The sequence below is a fragment of the Juglans regia genome, chromosome 10 (assembly GCF_001411555.2).
Source record: "Juglans regia cultivar Chandler chromosome 10, Walnut 2.0, whole genome shotgun sequence".
Lineage (NCBI taxonomy): Eukaryota > Viridiplantae > Streptophyta > Magnoliopsida > Fagales > Juglandaceae > Juglans > Juglans regia.
Genome location: NC_049910.1, coordinates 2188796 through 2209849, shown reverse-complemented (window position 1 = coordinate 2209849; position 21054 = coordinate 2188796). Strand labels below are relative to the sequence as shown.

Sequence of the window (21054 nt, the reverse complement as noted above, 5' to 3'; positions counted from 1 at the left end):
ATAAGTTTATATACTGATACATGACTACAATGCACAAGCAATAATCAGACTGTCATGAGCAACAACTAGATGATCAGAGACACAGAATATGGGGTCTGTCAAATATTGAAGTGCAAAAGCCAAAACCAAATTCCTAAAATGAATTCTATTTTCCTTCTTGCCCCGTTTGGTTGCAGAGAAAAGTATAGAACGCCAACTGAAACAAAGATCCTGACAACTTAACCCTCAACCCAATCATGGAAGTGTTGTGAAATGTTATGTAAACACACACCAATGATGATAAATAAAATAAAAGCAACACAATCAAGAACACGACGCACAATATACGTGATTCGGCAAATTGCTTACGTCCACAGAGCTACATAAATCTTATTAATTAGAGGAAATTATAATCACTCAATCTCAACTCACACTCTTTAGGATTTTTTGCTCTTTCACACAATATATACTCACTAGACAATTGCTCTCTCTCAAAAAATGCTTGAGGCCGTCCAACACAAGTCTAATATGACGTATATATAGTGAGTGGCGCTGGAAACCCTAATCCGACAAAACTACGTACTTCACTTGAGCGGCGTGTTGAGCGCGCCTCGAGCAAACAACCAAATGAACATTGGCTCAAGCGAAGTGTCGAGCTAGGGTCAAGCGAATCTAGGGTTTGTGTCTCACTCGAGCGGAGTGTTGAGCGATACTCGAGCGAACTCTGTCTAACTTGTCTTTACTCGAGCGGTCTGTCGAGCGAACTTTGACTCGAGCCAACTTTCAGTAAACACTTTTTCAGTTCCAAAATCAATTTTCACATATACCCAACAGGAAGTTCTCCAAATAGCAAATTTTACCAGAAGTCCTCAGCAACCAAATAGACTGGTAAACCAAATGGAAGAAAACGTTACAAGTAAAGAACTCACACAGAAAGATAGGGCTGAAAAACCGACCTATCGGTTCGATTTTGGACCCAAACCGAAACCTATAGGTCGGTTTGTTTGGAGAGGCCAAACCGACCGAAACCGGCTGATGATGAGAGAAGTTGGCTTTAAGATATATCAAAACAATTGAGTAAACCTCTTTCTTCGTAATAAAATAATGAAAGTTGTTTGGTTTTGAGTTTAAAGCTTGAAAATACTTTTGGCCGTTTAAAAAAAATGTTCGTTAAATTTATAAAATAAATATTTTTAAAAAACGGTTTAAGCTTTTACTTACTAAAAAATAAACAATTTCTCAATATTTTAAAAAAAAACTATAATTAAAAGCCACATTTTGCTGTCAATTTTATACAGCATCGGGATTATAGACCACAAGCCCAAAGAACTTTTAAATGGTCTTCAAGTAAGTAATTTTTTAGGGACTACTGCTCTAAAGATCAAGGCTGGTGGCATTTAATCCAAGAGCCATTGGAAAATGGGCTTTTAAAAATGGCAATCCTCTTAAGCCCTACAGAAAAGGACCCACGCAGCCTCTCCTCAACCGCAATAACCCTAATTCACATTCACCCGCTGCTATAAAATCCTAATTTTCTCGATCGATCTCTAGACATTTCCAACAAACGGCAACCATGCAGATCTTCGTGAAAACCCTAACGGGGAAGACCATAACCCTCGAGGTTGAGTCCTCGGACACCATCGACAATGTTAAGGCCAAGATCCAAGACAAGGAGGGTATCCCGCCGGACCAGCAGCGGCTCATCTTCGCTGGGAAACAGCTCGAGGATGGCCGAACCTTAGCTGATTACAATATCCAGAAGGAGTCCACTCTCCACCTCGTGCTTCGTCTCAGGGGAGGGGCCAAGAAGCGCAAGAAGAAGACCTACACCAAGCCCAAGAAGATCAAGCACAAGAAGAAGAAGGTCAAGCTCGCTGTGCTCCAGTTTTACAAGGTGGATGACTCTGGGAAGGTCCAGAGGCTGAGAAAGGAATGCCCCAATGCTGAGTGTGGGGCTGGGACCTTCATGGCCAACCATTTTGACCGGCACTACTGTGGAAAGTGTGGGTTGACCTATGTTTACCAGAAGGCCGGTGGAGATTAGAATAAATAAAGTTGGAGTCTTTTTGGTACACTTTTGGTCGCTTTGTTTCTGTTTCAATGTTTTTGTGCTGGTAATTTTGGTCCTTTAGAAGGGCCGATAAAAAAATGGTCCTTTAGAAGGAATTGAATATGGGTTTTTTCAAAATCTTGACTACTGGATGTGATAGTTTATATTAATGTTGGATTTATGGGGATCCTGACTTGATGAATCTGAAAATTTTACTTACTTTTTCTAGGTTTAAGTTCTGTGTTTGATTGAAATTGCTTAAATGATTGATATTTAGAAGATTACATTGTTTGTTATAGTTAATGGATAGTTAATGTCTATTAATATTTGACACCATTAGATGCTTAATTCGATTCGTTGAATATGCAACGTTGAGGCGATCACAGCTTGATTTTTGCCATTTTGCATGATTTGTTTGGGTTTACTCCATGAGTTGCGGATTTTGGTTTTGTGCAGAAATTTATGTGATCGGAGTTGAAGTTTCTTGTTAGTTTTGGCATCATAGTTCTACGGTTGCGGGCCTTCTTGATCAAGTGCCACAGAAAGGGTTTCCATGAAAACGGTTGATTTAGCAGATCAGAAAGGTGTGTAGGTTATTATTCTAGGGAGTTCATCGGCTCGCTCTACTTTCTTTGGTTGTAGTTTTGAAGGAAAACAGTAATGTAGGTAGGTAAGATCATGTAGATCCAACATTTAGCAACTTTTGGTTGTGCGAGCGGCTTTATCATTACATCCTGGATATGAGGTTGGGAGAGTGTGTGAAGCATGTGTGAATGCTTGCTAAGTCTTTTAGATTGGTGGCCTGTAATTTTGGTTGTTGCATGTGTGTAGGCCTGAGATGTACCAATGAGGTGAATTGGCCTTCGTCGTTCACAAACAAACCAGGAAAAAATTTGGAAAAAGAAAAAATTGAAATAGAGGATTTCTATGGAAGGGAGGAGAAGGGGAGACGGAGAGGGGGGAGATGGAGGATGAGGGATGGCTCCCTTCCCTCCTGTAGGTAGCTTTGGGGAGGTTAAAGTTCATATAGATTTGTGAGAAAAGTTACTTTAGAGAAAGATATGTTTGGATAATCCTTTTCCTTGGAAGCGCCATATAGAGGAGCAAGGTGCCTCCAAGGCTGCCTTTTTTGTTTGGACTCTACTTCTCTTGGAAGTGAGGGCTTCTTGTGGATTGTGACCATGGATTATATGAGGAGGTGAGGGCTCGTTATGGATTGGTGTTATATACGAAAAAGAAATGGTGAAACAGTGGATGAGGATCATTTATTACTTGACTGTGAGCTGGCGAGGTTCTTATGGGATGAGATTTTGAGTAGGACCGGACTTGAGTGGACAATGTCGAAGAGGGTGGTGGATCTCCTTACTTGTTGGAGAGGTCTTCATGGTAATCACCGAAGAGTCCCGCTACCGACACAAAGGGATCCCACATACTAACGTGGCATACTACCATGTGAGATTTTTTTTTTTGCCGTTTGGACGAAATTTGTCAAGTTCCTTTCCCTTTCCCTCCTGCTCTAGTCCTCCCTAGTCCAGCCTTTGAGCATCATTGACCCGTTCTTTTCTTAGTATTTTCCCAGTTCCTTTGAGCTTCGTCGTCCTCTTCCGTTGGCCAGTAAGTCTTTTTCTTCTTTTTTTTCCTTTATGTTTTCCCCCTTCATTAGGTGCTTTTCCCGTTCATTTCCACTTGGCATTTGTTGTCTTTGTTATTTTTGCCATCTGTAGTCGTCGTCGGTGTCATCCTAGACTTCGTCGCTTTCCACCATAATTATTTACATCTTGTGGGGACTCTGGGAAGGGGAGGGAGAAAGGGACGGGTACGGGGAAGAGAAAACAAAATTAATTGACGTGGCACAGTATAGACGTGCCACGTCAGTTTATGGAATCCCTTTGTATTTATAATGTTTTTCATCATGAAATTGGTGCAGTGCGGATTAGGATAATGAAGATGGATTAGGATAATTACATGTCTCATGTTGTGTATTTGGCTAGAAAGGAATGGTTGGAGTATTGAAGATCAAGACGGTCGCAGGATGCTGGATATTTTAGACGTCTCTTCCTCCATGCTCTATTCTTATGGTCTTCTGTAATTGTCATCAATCGGACTAGTTCCCATGATTTTCTTATATGCATTTCCAAACTTGTAACTAGGTGTTACCGATCAAAAAAAAAAATTGTAACTAGGTGTTCTTCATTTGTATTTGGGCTTTATCTATTCACTTGATCAAATAAAATCTTATTTTACCTATATAAAAATAAGATATTGCTGAGAGCATTATTATTTACATCTTGTGGGAACTTTGGGTTGAGTTGTCTGTGACGCCATTTTCTCTCCTCTATCTGACATGAGTAGTAGGACAGTTTTTGGTTACTTTAATGCCCGCCTCATTCCCCCAAGTATATGTGAGGATAAGTGCGTGGAGTGAGCTGTTGAGAGCATTATCACTACTTGCATCTCGCGTGAACCCTGGGTTGAGTTAGCCATCTTTTTTCCCTTCAAATACTGACACGAGCTGTGGTTGCTTTATGCGCAAGAGATGCTACATTGAATTTCTGTTTTCTGTTCAGTGGTGATGGTTTAATCGCTGTCAACGATTTCTACCGCCATTTCTCTGGTTGCTGTCGACGTTTTTGGTGTTTACATTAAAAAGTAAACATATTTATGGAGTTGTATCCCAACAACGCTAGCAAAAATGGTGTTGCTTGTAGCTTGCAGGCAGCTGTTATGGCATTCACGAGCGTGTCACAATTATGCCCTCGTGCATGATATCCGGATCCGAGTCTCGCAGAAGAAAAATGAATTGGTGGCCAGTTTTCTTTTGAGCTATTATTTTCAATCCCCCTCATCACCTACGTTTTCGCTGTTTCGATTTCCGCTGGTTTCTATGTTCTTTGATAACATCGATCTTTTGAGTTCTTTATTTCCTGAAACTGCTATTCATTGCGAGCACACGCACTGTCCATATATTTAGGGAAATGAAAATTATTCGAAAATCAGAAAATGAGACAGGATCAGCCGAACCAATCCAGTTTGGACCAGTTCGATTAGTTCTAAAATCGGCCGGTATTTATCCCGTTGTGATTTTATGATTTTTAAGACCGGACTGGATTACTATATTTTATATTTTAAATTAATTTTTTTTAATACTATATATAATATTTTTTATATTGTATAAAATTTATACATATAATATATATAATAATATAAATTATAATAATATTACCTTTATAATTTATAACATAAAATTTTAATTTTAAACATTAAAATTTATTTAAACACATACTTTAAACATAAAATATATATATTAATAACATTTTACTAATGAATCTCAACAATTCCTTCGTATCTTCGAGACACAATGGCAGCAATTGCTCCATCTTTGTTTTCCTTTTTCCCAATAGGACCAAGAACAATGGGTTTTGAACCTGTAAATAGACCTGACCTATAAACAAAGAAAACTATGGACTTTTTCTCGTGTTTTTTGTTTTTATATAAATGGAGATTATCTGGAATTATAAGTCACAAATATAGGACGTCTTGTGAGAACTGATAATTTGTTTTCAACGCTAAAATCTAAAATTTTAAAATTTTTTTTTATCTTAACATTATAATTTTTTTAAAATTTTACATAAAATAAAATAAATAATTTAATTCTTTTAAATTTTAAAATAAAAATAATATTTTAAAATATTTTATAATAATATTTTAATTTTTATCTCAACTTATCAATTTTAAAACAAACGAGGCGGTGAAAGTATTTAAATCTAAGAGAGTTTCCCATTTTGAATGCTAAACCTAGAGGGAGAAGGAAACCTCGGCCACCTAATCAGAAACATCTCTCCCTGTGGGTTGACTCCAAAACCAAAGCGGACTCTGCTTCTCGGACCCCGAGTCCAGTCCGCCTCTCATTATCTATATAAAATAATCCCTTCGATTGGCCTTCAATTATAGCCTTAGGAGAAATAAAACTGCGTAGAAACAGGGACAAGACAAGCAGGAAATATCATTGATTTGCAGGAGGATCTCAAGAACATCAACATGGATTCGCCTCTCTGCGCTAATGGTTGTGGCTTTTATGGATCTGAAGAGAAACAAAACCTGTGCTCTAAGTGCTACAAAGATTTTATAAAACAAGAACTTGCTAAAGCAGAGGAAGTGCTTGCAGAAGCAGTCCAAGCACTGATCTTGGAGGATCCCATGAACTCCGATGTAGCTGCTGCAATTGAGGGTTCGACTTCGAGGGGCGCGAAGAAGAGGTGCAAGAGCTGCAACAAGAAAGTGGGGTTGGCAGGATTCGTGTGCCGGTGTGCGAACGTGTTTTGTGGAATGCATAGGCACCCAGAAGAGCATGCATGTAGTGTGGATTTCAAGGCTGTTGGGAGGGACCTTTTGGCCAAGCAATTAAATCTGGTTTGGAAGGATGACAAGTTGTAGTGGAGGGTTTAGAAGAAGAAGAAGAAGAGCTAGTATTTTTGTACATTAGGCCATTTCGCTTTTTGACGAGTGTTTTTTGCTGTCTTTGATGTTTTTACAACTCTCCCCATCTCTCTCCCCATCTCTCTCTCCCCAACATTGACAATGCTAGTTTTAGTTACGTGCATTGTTTGCATACCCATTACCACTCACAAGTCACCATGCAGGCATTTTCAAAACATGCAAAAAGTCTTTTTTTATGTATATAGTTTCCACATAAAAAACAATTAAAAAAAAACTTGGTAAAAATCGATTTTGCCCGCCTTCCCATGTCAGGGCATACCACCAAAGTTTTAAATTTCGTATCGTACCGGCCGGTACGATCGAAATTTTTCGTTTCAGCCGTCTGGCCGGTACAGGTATTATATCTATTCCATACCGGTTAAAATACCGGCCGGTACCGACCATTTCGGACTGAATTTCGGCCTGTATCGGCCTATATTTCGGCCGATACCGGCCGATATTTCGGCTTGTATGTTTTTTTTTTTTCATTTTTTCATACTACAAATTTATATTTTAATCCTTAATTTAGACTAGACTATTTATAATTTGTATATATATGTATTTATATATAATTTATTTATATATAGACTATTATTTTGAAATATAATTTTTATATATATTTATATATATAATTTATTTATATATCGACTATCCCGAAACGTTATCCCGAAAGGGTATCGGTACTGAAATATTTCGTTTCAGTGTCTTAACCGGTACAACGTCCGGTACGGTATTCAAAACATTGCATACCACTCCAATAGGACGGACACCTACTTAATTAGGAAGTATAAATTATAGGTGTTTTTCTATTGGCAAATCGGTATAAAAAAAGTCATATTTGCAATTAGAGTTTTTAAAATTAAATATTGTATTTTTAAAATGGATAGAAAATTGAGTTGTAGTAAACTTCCTCCAACTAATCTATAAATATATGAAGTGTTCATTAACATGTGACAAACACTTGTTCTTAAAAAATGTAATTTAAAAAATTGATACGTCTCTTTATTAAATATATATATATATATATATATACTTATCACATATTCAAGAGACACGTATCAATTTTCTAAAATGAGTCGACGAAACTTACTCTATTTTCTAAACTCTCCATTTTAAATTATACAAATACTTTTTGTAATTCTTTTTAGTTAATTGATGACATCATGACAATCTATTTAGTCATTATCCGTAAAAGTAAATGGATATGGACCGCAACCTAAACCCAACAAGCCCAAAATTGTCGACCTCAAGGCTCAAGCCGCCCTAAATACGAGCTTTACAGCCTTTACTCCCATCGAATTTCTGGCGGTTGGGGAGCTTTGTCATGTAATTCCACCACCCCCCCCCCCCCTCTCTCCCCGACTTTGTTAATGCTTTCTTGAATCTTTTTATATGATTTCCGCTTTTTTTTTTTCCATATTTTTCCTCATACGGCCACACCCTCTCAGTGCTTTGAGAACCCACTGAGTCTGAGCTCACCTATGGCAATGCGTGCTCGGTGCTTCACAAGCTCTGCACGAGTGTAGTCTCTTGGGCTGGTGAGAGATTCCGTTACGTCTCATATCTTGGTGATGAATGGCTTTGAATTTTGAATTTTGATATTTGGTTGGGGTAGTGGGGAACTACGATGCTTTTTTTGACATGGGTAGAAAAGGTATAATTTTGGATAGAGAAGCATTGCACTTTGGGAGGAAGGGAATTGCAGTTTTTCTCTTTGGGGGCTAAAGAAAGGGATTACGCAGCACGCTGATTTTTTTTTTATATATTTCATTTCATTTGTTCTGTTTTTTCGCCGGAAAAGTATGGATTGTTTTGGCTAAAGATCGGTTCTTTGTATGACTAAGTATCTGTTACTTTAGTGAGTACATAGTTAATTGTGCTGCACTTATTGACTCCATATTGATTAGACAAGAGATTTAACTATTCATTGGGAGCTTTTGGTTTACTGAAGTTCATTGGCCAATTGCCAATGGGATTTATTTTTCATGTTTACCAAACCTCGTTGCAAGAATTTCTTTTTTTCCTGCTCTAGATTGGGATACAAGTTTCTTGGTTTTATTACCATTGTGTTATTGAAAATTGTACGCTGTAGAACAAAACCGATTATGGCCTTGTGAAATATGAGGCGTTTTGTGCTTTTATATGGACCAGTCTCCTTTGCAAAAAAAAAAAAAAATATGGACCAGTCTCCCTCAAAACATTGATGAGCAACTTAGAAAATATCATTCAGGACCTTTTCCGGTCCATAAAATCTAACTTCTTTAGAGTCTCTTATATATTACTATCTGTTTTGCTTACTCTATATGGGATTTTTATTTTCTCACAGGTAGTTGCTATTGTATTTTATTTTACAAGTTCAGGAGTTTGAGGATGTTGCCTATTGATCCAACAAAAAAGATATCTTTTTCTCATATAGTCTGTGATGGAGATTTGGTTATCGTCTATGAGAGACATGACAACATGAAGGCTGTTAAAGTATGTCAGGATTCTGTACTTCAAAACCGATTTGGTGTATTCAAACATTCAGACTGGATTGGAAAGCCTTTTGGATCCAAGGTTTTTAGCAACAAGGGTGGTTTTATTTACTTGTTAGCTCCAACTCCTGAATTATGGACTCTGGTCCTAAGTCACAGGACCCAGATTCTCTATATTGCTGATATAAGCTTTGTGGTCATGTACTTGGAAATAGTTCCCGGTTGTTTGGTTCTGGAATCTGGGACTGGAAGTGGATCTTTAACTATGTCACTTGCAAGGGCTGTTGCTCCTACAGGACATGTCTACACATTTGATTTTCATGAACAAAGGGTTACCTCAGCCAGGTAAAAAATGGGTTATTTCCACTTGTTACTCATGATTGGTATTGATGATCATATCATCCATTTATATTGTTATCTAATTATTGTAATTTCATATTTATCTTTGTTTTCATGAATGTAGAAGTCAGTTTAAAATAGTCATAAACTTTAATTACAAACTTCCCTTTGTTAGAACTCATAGGTGGTTGAATACCTGAAGAACTTACCTAGCCTATTCAACATAATTTAAACTTTGGGTGTCTTTCGTGTTAGAGGGAATCTGAATTTCTTAGGATCTCAAGAAACTAGCTTGACAAATTTCAAATGATATCCAAAAAGCATTTTTGTGAAGAGATCTGAAAATCACAGTAGTAGTAGTAGTAGTGCTGGGGAACATTATTTTGGTGAGCTAGTAGCTAGTAACTTGGAGATGTAATTTCTAATTGAACCCAAGTTCCATTTTGCTACTAAGTTGAGAAGATGTAACAGAAATATTGATTTGACATTTTACTTTTATAGGGAGGATTTTGAGAAGACAGAAGTTAGCAATTTAGTCACTGTGGGAGTTAGAGACATTCAAGGAGAAGGATTTCCGGAGGAATTTTCTGGGTTAGCAGATTCTGTCTTCCTGGACCTACCTCAACCTTGGCTGGCCATTCCTTCAGCGGCAAAAATGCTGAAACCAGATGGGGCTTTATGCTCCTTCTCCCCATGTATTGAGCAAGTACAACGAGCCTGTGATACTCTTATATCAAAATTCACAGGTATGTGTTTAAGCAACGATTTCCACTACAATTTCAGAGGCAAGAATGTTTTTTGTTTACGCATATTTTGCTAAATTTAGATAGCTTTATCTTTTCACTCTAGCTTAAATATTCTAGTTGGGTTTCTAATAGTTGAATAGGTCACTGATGGGTGCTTGTACATTGTATCTTCTGCTTCTGTGTTAGATATAAGAACATTTGAGGTACTTCTTCGCACTTACGAAGTTCAAGAAGTGAGAATGGATTGCAGCCAGGGTGATGGAGTCAACCTGGGGTCTCTTATACGTAAGAGGCGGCGGCGTTCAGGCGAAGGAAACAATGTGCAGGACAATTTGAGTTCACCAACAGTCATGGCTAGGCCATGCAGCGAGGCAAAAGGCCACACTGGTTACCTGACATTTGCACGACTCAAATGCCTCTCATAATTCTGCCACCCTTCCATTTTGTAGGACAGTAAGAGTTCTTATTCCTCTATCTAGGCTAGCGAGTTCAGTCCAGATCTCATGTATGGAATTCTTTTTGTTACTCAAAAATTTGCCTATTTCCAAGAAGATGTCAAATCTATCTTGAATCACCATTTAGCAGCTGCTAGGACTTGGGTTTTTTGAAAATCTTGACTGAATATTTTCGATGGGTGATTCTTGCAATTTTATTTGGCGTCCGGAAAACAAATGGGATTAAAGAATGACATCTGGTTGCCAGTATGAAGTGCTCATAGCAGCACATGAGGGAGTTTTATAAGAGCAGCTGCCTAGCCAATCTGGGCGATTAAACACGCCTAGCACATGAGGAAGAATTTTGCTTGATGTATTACTCTGTGACATCTGGTCCCAAATTGAAGCAGCGGCTGCCACATCTTTGTCTCAGCAAATACAGTACACATGAGATTCCCAAACTCCATGCCCTCCACTCATTCCCAAACTAGCTCGCCACCACCCAACACTATCATTCTTTCTCACACGCGATTTACCAAAACAATTAATACTATTATTATATTATTTTTATTATTATTATCCGATTTTCTCAATAAAAAAAAATATATTATTTCTTCGTTCCTTCAATCCAAATTTCCTTGGCCAGTCAATTGCTGTCACTTTTGACATTAGCTTCTAACTCCATATTCAATGACCCCACGTGCCTCCCCGCTTGACAGGGCTGATAAACACTGAAAAGCAACGCTATGTCACGGTCGCTGTTATCGGAGAACCGGTCGTACTTTGCCTCAGAAAAAATATCTTCACCTCTACCCTCTGAACTCGCTCATCAAAAAGGTTGTTTTGATTAATTAAAATGTTTTGATTTTTTTAAATTAAAAGTGGATAATTCTATACAGATAGAAAAAAAAAGGTTGTTCTTCAGTTTAAACTTTATCATTTTTAATCATAGCAGTTAATATATATATATATATTTATTAATAATTCAACAAAACATAATATCTGAAATAGTATCAACAAAACATAGCAATTTATAACTTTCTTCCATGCAAGTTTGCAACGTTAACATCTCTCTCTCTCTCGCCCTCCAACTCTGGCTTCTTCAAAATTCCACAGAATGCAGAGCACTGTCTTAGCTCTGTCTCTCTCGACCCCATTGCTAAAACTCACACAGATTTCACACTCAAAGTCTCCGAAACTACCCGGCTTCAACTTCGTCCATGGACTTCCAAGGCAAAGTCCTCTGCTTGCACTTTCTTCGTCACGCTTTAGCGCGCGATTATGTGGCTCCTTGTTCCTTTCGAACCGAAGAGACAACAGGCTTAAGGTCAGGGCTGCTTCGGTGCCCGAGAATACGGAAGATACCGTGAAACCGAGCGGTGTGATTAAGACTTTGCAGCTCAGCGCTATGTTTGGGGCTTGGTATATTTTGAATATCTACTTCAACATCTACAACAAACAGGTTCATCGTCTCTATCTTTTATCTCCCTGCGTCAGCCAGGACTTTTTTATGTTTTCTTCTCATTTTCATACTCTCAGAAACTTGAACTTACAAAGACGTGCTTGCTTTCCATGGATGCGTAGTACCTAGAAATTGGAATACTTGATGAATTTCTGGGCGCCTAAAATGGTGGGAAAATAAGAGATATTAAAATTTTGAACAAGGAATAAATGAGATTATAATTATTTAGAATTTCATGTTCTTCTCCCTGTCCCTCCCTCAAAGTGAAAGGGTTCCAAGTTGAGGTACCTAAAATTTACTATTACAATATCTTATGGAGATATAATTCTCTGCCCTTTTGCTATAATAATTTCATCTCTGATATTCAGCTAATCTCAGAGCTGCAAGAGTTTCAATGCTACTTCTGGTTTTACATACAGGTTCTAAAAGTCTACCCATTTCCTGCGACGGTTACCGCATTTCAAGTTGGGTTTGGGACTTTGTTGATTACTTTGATGTGGGCATCCAATATTGTTACCAGGCCAAAGATCACGCCTTCCCAGGTACCTTTTGATGAAGTTGGTAGAGTTGCGTACTTTGTTCTGTTTGATTGTGCGTTTTATGAATATTCACTTTTCAGTTTGCAGTGATTTTTCCATTGGCTGTGGTGCACACGATGGGGAACCTCTTGACCAACATTAGTCTTGGGAAAGTTGCTGTTTCATTCACCCACACAATCAAAGCTATGGAGCCCTTTTTCACGGTTGTACTCTCAGCCTTGTTTCTTAGTGAGGTAAGGGATTCTGCCCTATTTTCCTAGTGTTTTCTTTTGCATATAGTATTCTCTTATTGTGATATATGATGTAACCTTGAGAAACATAAATTTGGTTGCGTGCCATAATATTGGAAAATGTTTCATGCACGTTCCCCTTCTATGCCTAACCTCGAGCTGCTTGCTAAGTGCCAATAGAGGACCATTTGGTTCACTCTCAAGAACAATTTAAAAGAAAGTACTTAGCAAGCACCTCAAGGTTATTACACGATTTAGAACCCTGGAAAATTTAAGGAAGAGTTGGGATCTATGTACTTTGGTTTTCTTCTCTCTCTAGCAATATATATATATATATATATATATATATTAACATAAAGAAAGAAAGAATTAGGACCTAGCTCTGTTACTGCATTCCCAGGCTGGCTGCGTAATCCCTTTGGGAAACATTGCTTTGAAGTGAGCCCTAACATGATTTACGATGTTAGATCACTGTAATTAAAAAAAGTCACTACCTGGGTGTTATATTTATGGATTCCTCTCAGTAGTAACCCAATTAAAATAAGGAATACAGACGATATTTTGATAAAAAAAAACTGTGAAGCATAATCTGGCCCTTAGGGTCCTTGAATAGCAAAACAAAATGATTAAAGTTTCCTCGAAATGATTGATATCTTACATCCAAATATAGATTTTTGAGCATTTGATGATGAGTGATTGCAAAGCCACTTGTTTTCCTCTGCTTCTGTGATACGTAACTTCTTAAAGTCCTTGTTCTTATGATATGTGTACTAGTGCAGGTAGTCTTTGATGGTATTTGACCAACACATTCATTTGTAATTTTTATTTTTGACCATCCTGTGCACACAGAGGCCCACTATCTGGGTAGTTTCTTCCCTCATGCCAATTGTAGGTGGAGTGGTTCTGGCATCTTTCACCGAGACCTCTTTCAATTGGTAAGAGAGCAAATTACACTTGTCTCAATAAGGAGTTTTCTCTTGTACGTGGAGGTTTCTTCAGACAGAACCCTGGATAGATTAGATGCTGTTAATATATAAAGCAACAACATTTGTCCAAATAATTAGGCCTGGTACTGAGATGTGACTCATCCATTCACGTTGAAACAGGACTGGTTTTTATAGTGCAATGGCCTCCAATCTTACAAACCAATCTCGTAATGTATTCAGCAAAAAGTTTATGGTTAAGGAAGAGGTACATAACTCAGATGCAAGTCACATTTTAAAGTATTAAAGAGAAGCACGATAAGTTCATTGCAGGAAACTTTGGACATAACCAGCATTTATTCATTGCAGGAAACTTTGGACAATATCAATCTTTTTTCAGTAATAACTATTATTTCTTTTATCCTGTTGGTTCCTATGGCTATTTTCTTGGAAGGCATTAAGTTCACTCCTTCATACCTGCAATCCGCTGTAAGTAGTAAATTCAGATCATGAGAGATTTCTACCACTAATATCACTATTGTTAATCAAGAAATTTTTTTAAAGAAAATTAGGTATTAAGCAGTTTATTTTCTTTCTCCTAGGCAAATCAAGGTTTAAATGTTAAAGAACTATGTGTGAGATCAGTTCTGGCTGGGTTCTGCTTCCATTGTTACCAGCAGGTTAGTTCCTTGATTTTTTGTTTTTTGTGCCCCATTTCTGTCTATTGCGTGTACTGCAAACAATAAATATGCATAATGTTCTATTTTAGCATTGTGTTATGCTTGATTGTTGATTTTCTGTTATGTGAATCACAGTCTGGAGATGGAACTCATATCTAGTTCTGTTAGTGTGATAGCAGGTTCACGTTCTAAAGCTAAATACCTAATGGGACAGATCCTACAAAACCATTCACTTATCATTCTAGAGATTTCGCATGTTATCAATTGCTCAAAAAGCTGTGAACTGCTTGAGCATTTTAGACCTCTCTATTCTAGTAATTTGAGAATGCAACAGTAAAAGTAAAGTATTGGGGTGTGAAATTATTGCTAAATACACCTCATCAGCCAGTATGAAATTGTTTATTGTCCCATATCTGCATCATTTGTGGCATTTTTGCAAATATAAATTATCAACTTGTTCTTGTCTTTACTTCTGAATGTTTTTTCCTCTTTCATTTGTAGTTTATTGGGGGCAATCACTATAAGCTCCTTCTGACTACTGTTTATCTTTCCTCTCTGCAAAGTTATGCTTTCAATGGGATTTGCAGATACAATCCCTCGATTCCTTTGTGAAGTAGCAAATTTTACTCTGACACCGATGGTAGACTGTTAGGAAAAAGTCATTCGTTTGTGAAATGTATTTCTGGAAGTAACATAACCACAACTTTCTAAGATAAAATAATTTAGTACAACACATGAAACAATGAAGAATAACGTTCTGAATCCAAATGGTCATTCTGCTTCTTGAGGGAACCAATTTGTGTCATCCTTGCTGTGGCACGTCAGTAATTATTGAACTAACACTCCTTTCCCGTTTAAATCATGTTGGTCATTGGTGAATTTTCTCTGTAAGCATTTTTTTTTAAATTTCCCAGAACTCTTTTTTCTTATCTATTTTTATATTTAATTGGAGCATGCTGTTTTATTGGAGTATCCCACACCATGCCATTCTGATTCTACTAATTTTTGTCTGGCAGGTCTCCTATATGATATTACAGATGGTATCGCCTGTTACCCACGCAGTTGGAAACTGCGTGAAGCGGGTGGTGGTCATAGTCTCCTCAGTTTTCTTCTTCCAAACCCCTGTGTCACCCATTAACTCCCTTGGTAAATTTTTTGAAGTAATCTATTGATGATAGATTGCAGATTGTTGGTTTATCAATAGCTTGTTATTATGCTTAATTATACATATATGTGAATTTTTATCTACTTTCTTTTTTTTTTCCCACTTTCTACATGCTTGCTGAGTTGCTTTAACTGCAGGAACTGCCGTGGCTCTTGCTGGAGTCTTCTTGTATTCTAGAGCAAAGCGGATAAAGCCAAAGCCGAAGGCTGCTTGATTTATTCTGCAAAGAGACGGAAAATGATAGCAACTTGATGTTAAATATTTTAACATGAAACATTAAATATAAAGATCTTCGATTTTCTATGATTCACGATAATAAATAATAATAGTTAGAAAACGTACCTCCTTCAATCTCGGTTTGATAAAGAATCTAACTTGACTATGAGAGAAGGATTACCCTAATAACTTTACATCCGAGTATCTCTCAATGGCTAGAGGCACAATAATGTTGTAGGTGAGAACCCTTGGACCTTAACCTCTCAATGCTATTTATAGACTTTTGACCATCATAAAATCTAGAGACATTTGTGTCTCACTATGACTAAATCTAGAAGTATTCTTGTCCATTGTGACTCGTTAATTAAGTGATAATATTTAAACTAGTCTAAACCCAATAGGATATGGGTATGTGAGACATAGAGTTTTAATAAAACTCTTACATTCTCCCACTTGGCCCATACGCTCATAAAATAACATTTTTCGTTCATGGATTTATTACAAGAAATTAATCATACTGTGCACATTCATTTCCAGAAAACTTTTATAGCTCAAAATGCATTACATGAGTTCTGTAATATCAATGTAAAATCAGCTACCAATGCAAGTAATGACAGTCTAGCTTATGTTATATAATTAACAAATTTCCTTCTATGTACCACAACATCAATAACTTAAGTTAACACGATATTTAATTGGGACAATTAAGGCTAATATTGTGTTGTTTTTTGTTCCAATTCATATTTATTGCAGAAATAACCATAATAGATATATTTCAATGTCCAGTAACAAAATACTCAGCATATCAATGATCTTTTTAACATGTTCACATTATGGGTATATGCATATGACCCATCTTTTCAACATGTTCTTTAAAGCATAATCATTAACACACTATTGATATGAACATGTTTATTTTTATATTTTCTCCTTAACACATAGGTATTTAAAATCTTATTAAATACTCATCATTCAGATAAAAATACTTTGAGAAATTATTGCCATACATTCCTAGCGGTTTGGCTATAAGTTGACAATTCAAAGTCCTAAGATAAATTTCTTTAGTCAGATACCATACATTGTGATCTCAAAGCATACCATATACTCAGTCTCTATTACACATGAAATAGTATCAATTCTTGCAAATACTATTTGTGGTATGCCACAAACTCAGTCTCTATTGCAAAGACTCAGTTATCTTAAGAGTATCAATTATTTTTTAGGCAATAATATAGTCTTTAATTTCTTGCAAATAACATTGCACTCTTGCTTTTGGGTCAAATGTCATTGGGTTATTTTGACAACAACCAAGGATGCCAACTGAAAAATTGATATTCAACCTTATACAAGTTTGTGCAATCATCAAATTTCTTATAACAATCATATACATAATTTATTTAACAACCTAATCAATTCGAGGACACGGTAAAATACTGAGTATGTCACATTTTATTTTTAAAGCATCTATTGACAAACAATTCTTCATGAAAAATCTTTCAAAACTATATGCAACTATATAGAGAGAATCCTAACAGTAATTGTCTTAGTATTAAAATTCAATCCTAATTACGAATGATGTCTCATTCATAAATTTTATTTTTAAAGTTCTTTAGAGACATAATTTTAATGTCATACTACAAACCATGATTCATATTTGTCAAGAAGTTATATATATGTATGACCATAAATACAAATATACTCTCATTAACCTACGGGTATATACATTAACAATAAATATTTTTCTTAAATTCAAAAATAGTATTGGTATTTTCAAATTTCAGATACCAATTTTCAAAAAAAATATGTTACATTTTCTAAGTAATCCTATTATTCGTTTCTTGTAAACTTAGACTTTCACTCTAGAATTGTTTTTATATTCATTTGATGTAACTGTAGACCATAATGAGCTACCAATGTCATAGTGATCCTTAATGAGTTCTTTCAAGTTTAATAGAAAATCTCTCTCTAATCAATGCTCATTTCTAAGTAAAATCCTTGATTACAAGTTTGACTTTATATCCTTCAACATTATTTTTAAAGTCAGGGTTTTGTCTCCAAGACCCATTTATATTTGATTTTTTATATTTTTTAGACAATTAGATGAAATTATAAACTTTACATTGATTCATGGATTTCAATCACTTATTTATGCATTGATCTTTTATAGAATCACTTATTTCTATAACTTGTGAAAATATATGTGAACTTTTATTTGTTTCTATGTCAAATTTAAATTTTGAAGATACACTACGTAGCCTAACCAAATAGAAAATCAAGAAGATTACATGAGGTTACCTATTCTGTTGTCTCCATGGCCAATTCTTTAGCAATGTTTCTCTGATGAGGTGAATGATTATTTTCTTATAATTCCATATTATCATTGAGATAATCCTAAAAAGAAACTACAATAATTTTTGAAGTACAATAATGCACTTCACGACAATCACATCTCTAGTTTCTATACTTCCACTGATTTTACCAACCTTAAAGAATTTGACATTTCAATTTCCTTAAAATTCAAACTATAAATAGAAACAAATCAAACCAACATACATTTTGAGATTAGAAAATCTAAAATACGGAAAATATTTTATTTATTAATCTTTACAACTTTTCTTTGGTGATATTCTCCAAAATTTTAATGCCACAAATTATGTTTCAAATTTTATGCCACAAATTGTAAAGATTTTTCATAAATTATTTTTCATTTGGTTCTAGTACATGCCTCATGAGTGAAAATGAAAAACTATTAACAAAAGTACTATTATGAAGGCATGACAAGTAAAGATTTTATTGAAAAAAAAAATGGAATCAACATAAATGGCATTTTGAAACAAATTGAAATTTGAATATTTGTGCTCGAGTTCAACTACCAAAATAAATATCAACATTTATAGAGTTTGATTTGAGACTTATACAAACAAAATAAATATATATGAACATTTACACTCGAGTTTAATCTAAAAAAATGTATAAACATGTATAAGATCTAATTTGAAACTTATACAGAAAGAAAATTTTACCATTCCCTTCGAATCAAGTCTTATATTTAGGACACCTAAACCTCCATGTGTCCTTGTTTATTTCAAAATTAAATTGACATAGCTTTTACAATTTCGCGACCATCATTTTCTTCATTTACCAAAAGATACAGTTGATTTTTCATACAAATTAGCAAACTAAATTTGTATCTAGCTAACAACCATGCTACCAACTTGTTCATATCTCATTATTTTAATAAAATAATAATGCATCTGGAGTAAACCATTCTATACAAAACTGAGAAATTCATATAGTTTGATATGTAGTAATTAATTCAATTTTCTTAAACATTGTACTTTTCTAACCCTTATTACTATTTTCAATAATAATTTATGTTAGACTTAAAATGGATTAATCAAGGTCTAAAACTCTTAGTGTAAATTCGACATACTCATATTTTCCTAAACTAGAGTTCATTCTGTACAAGAAACCTTGTAAAAATATCCATATACTTATTGTAAGAAAAACATTTTAATCACATTAATATTTTGAGTTTGACACTCATAAACAATAACAGAATTTAAATCATTCTAGATGAACTAATAGTGTCATCAACATCCCTCATTTGGAAGTGAATTCCAACACATAAAATGTTTCCTCTAATTTTAAATTATGTGGATAAACTAATTGTATCATCAGAATTCTCCTTTGTGAGAAAACTTTGACATACAAAGTGTTCTCTCCAACCTTAAATTATGTGGATGAACTAGATGTATCACCAGAATTCTCTTTTGGGAGTAAACTCTGGCATACAAATTATTCACTCAAACTTTACTTTGATAAATGAATTAGTAGTGTCAACAAAATCCTCATCTGGGGAGTATATATTAACACACAAATTATTCACTCCAACTTTATTTTGATTGATGAACTAGTAATATCATCAAAATCCTTTTTTGGGAGTAGATCTTGACACACAAATTGTTCACTCCAACTTTACTTTAATGAATGAACTAGTAGTGTCATCAATATCCTCCTCTTAACACACAAATTGTTCACTCTAACTTTACTTTAATGGATGAACTAGTAGTGTCATCAAAATCCTCATTTGGGAGTAGATCTTAACACAAATTGTCCACTTCATCACACTCATATTTGCTATGGAGTTTAATGGTTTTTCCATCAAAATTAAGACAAATCTTGTACCTTTGGGCAACCAATATTTTTCTTAATTTTAGTGCAAATCATTTGCCCCATATGAGATAAAAAAAAATTATATATTGCACAATAAAAATAATTTAACAAATAGCCAAAGTAAAAAATGAAATAACTCTTACATGTATTTAATAGAAAGAACATGCACATAAGATAAAATAAAATTTTAGATTTTTTTAATTTTAATAAATAATATTATTGTATTATATTATAATCTGATCGGTCCGGGTCTAGACCGGACCGGTCCAGGAACCTGGCAGATACCCGGTTCAGTGTAATGGATAGACGCGGGTTAGGCCCACTGTACAAGCCCGACTGCATTGCCCTTTCCTTCCTTTTTATTTTTTGTTGTTCTCGAGCTAGGCCATAACAGTGGCCCATTGTGCTGGCCTGTTGTCCTTTTGTTTTAATTTCTTTGGACTGGGCCAAAGCCCACGGCCCAGTACAAGGCCAAGGTCCAAATGGGTTTTAAGAAACCCTACCCTACTTATTCTTTCTTCATCCCTAAGCAGTGCTGCCCCATGTTTCGTTTTTAATCTTCCTTCTATCTGGAACAACCGTGGGCGTCTCCTGCGAGGAGAAGCCAACATGCCTTCCCAACCTCTTCCCACCACCGACGTCCACCTCCTTCCTTACTTTTTTTTTTCTTTTTCGAAACCCATCTCACAAATCAGGCCACCACCCAAAAGGCATTCTACATGGCGTCGACTTGGGCTTTCCATCCCGAGGTACCAACGACGGTACTCCGACCACCTTGCATCTCTCCTTCCAAACCCCATTTATTGTCATTTTCTCACTACTCTCTGTCAAGACCATGCAAAAAAAGGGTAAAAATTTCCACTAATTTCACTCTTTTTCCAACACAAACATAGTACAAACAAACCGGGAAAAATAAAACCCAAGCATAAACAAAAGTAATTCCACGTATATGCATGAACATCAAGATCATAATTTTTCATATCAAGAACTGAACCAGTAACTTATCTTCAGTGAGAATAAAATTTCCAAACAGTGAGTTTTGTTTCAAACCAAAAGAAAGATATTGATTTTCAACTTTTTAATCAGACCACAATAAAATAAAAATTCAGAGAAACATATGGGAGGCATGTATAAAATCAAATAGACATTTACCTATTATATATTT

The 21054-nt window shown here is 35.6% G+C and overlaps 4 protein-coding genes across 6 annotated transcripts; all 4 read left to right on the top strand.

Annotated features, from left to right (window-relative positions):
* Positions 1 to 1469: 1469 nt before the first annotated feature.
* Positions 1470 to 2277, top strand: LOC108984724 (ubiquitin-40S ribosomal protein S27a). The gene has a single exon (XM_018956772.2). It carries the CDS (start codon positions 1553 to 1555, stop codon positions 2021 to 2023), a length of 471 nt encoding a protein of 156 aa, XP_018812317.1. The 5' UTR covers positions 1470 to 1552; the 3' UTR covers positions 2024 to 2277.
* A 3790-nt stretch (positions 2278 to 6067) lies between these two features.
* Positions 6068 to 6463, top strand: LOC108984720 (zinc finger A20 and AN1 domain-containing stress-associated protein 5-like). Its single transcript, XM_018956764.2, has one exon. The coding sequence runs from the start codon at positions 6068 to 6070 to the stop codon at positions 6461 to 6463; it is 396 nt and encodes a 131-aa protein (XP_018812309.1).
* A 1354-nt stretch (positions 6464 to 7817) lies between these two features.
* Positions 7818 to 11400, top strand: LOC108984722 (tRNA (adenine(58)-N(1))-methyltransferase catalytic subunit TRMT61A-like). Of its 3 annotated transcripts, none has more exons than XM_018956769.2 (4): positions 7818 to 7831; positions 8832 to 9324; positions 9820 to 10064; positions 10251 to 11400. In XM_018956769.2, exons 2-4 carry the CDS (start codon positions 8876 to 8878, stop codon positions 10487 to 10489), a joined length of 933 nt encoding a protein of 310 aa, XP_018812314.1. In that variant the 5' UTR covers positions 7818 to 7831; positions 8832 to 8875; the 3' UTR covers positions 10490 to 11400. The 3 variants fall into 3 exon arrangements, with proteins under 3 accessions (XP_018812314.1, XP_035551198.1, XP_018812313.1); XM_035695305.1 differs by lacking the exon at positions 7818 to 7831 and adding an exon at positions 7861 to 8043 and having other exon boundaries at positions 8866 to 9324; XM_018956768.2 differs by lacking the exon at positions 7818 to 7831 and adding an exon at positions 7861 to 8043.
* A 110-nt stretch (positions 11401 to 11510) lies between these two features.
* On the top strand, positions 11511 to 15800 carry LOC108984721 (phosphoenolpyruvate/phosphate translocator 2, chloroplastic-like). The gene is made up of 9 exons (XM_018956765.2): positions 11511 to 11960; positions 12380 to 12502; positions 12580 to 12732; positions 13579 to 13664; positions 13836 to 13920; positions 14022 to 14141; positions 14255 to 14332; positions 15349 to 15478; positions 15635 to 15800. Exons 1-9 carry the CDS (start codon positions 11616 to 11618, stop codon positions 15709 to 15711), a joined length of 1197 nt encoding a protein of 398 aa, XP_018812310.1. The 5' UTR covers positions 11511 to 11615; the 3' UTR covers positions 15712 to 15800.
* Positions 15801 to 21054: the final 5254 nt, after the last annotated feature.

Excerpts from the sequence above, each read along its gene's own strand:
- LOC108984724 (XM_018956772.2), top strand. The coding sequence starts at position 1,553 with ATGCAGATCTTCGTGAAAACCCTAACGGGGAAGACCATAACCCTCGAG.
- LOC108984720 (XM_018956764.2), top strand. The coding sequence starts at position 6,068 with ATGGATTCGCCTCTCTGCGCTAATGGTTGTGGCTTTTATGGATCTGAA.
- LOC108984722 (XM_018956769.2), top strand. The coding sequence starts at position 8,876 with ATGTTGCCTATTGATCCAACAAAAAAGATATCTTTTTCTCATATAGTC. Across the intron at positions 9,325-9,819 it reads CAAAGGGTTACCTCAGCCAG|GGAGGATTTTGAGAAGACAG; the intron begins GTAAAAAATGGG and ends TTACTTTTATAG. Across the intron at positions 10,065-10,250 it reads TCTTATATCAAAATTCACAG|ATATAAGAACATTTGAGGTA; the intron begins GTATGTGTTTAA and ends CTTCTGTGTTAG.
- LOC108984721 (XM_018956765.2), top strand. The coding sequence starts at position 11,616 with ATGCAGAGCACTGTCTTAGCTCTGTCTCTCTCGACCCCATTGCTAAAA. Across the intron at positions 12,503-12,579 it reads CAAAGATCACGCCTTCCCAG|TTTGCAGTGATTTTTCCATT; the intron begins GTACCTTTTGAT and ends TTCACTTTTCAG. Across the intron at positions 13,665-13,835 it reads ACCGAGACCTCTTTCAATTG|GACTGGTTTTTATAGTGCAA; the intron begins GTAAGAGAGCAA and ends ACGTTGAAACAG.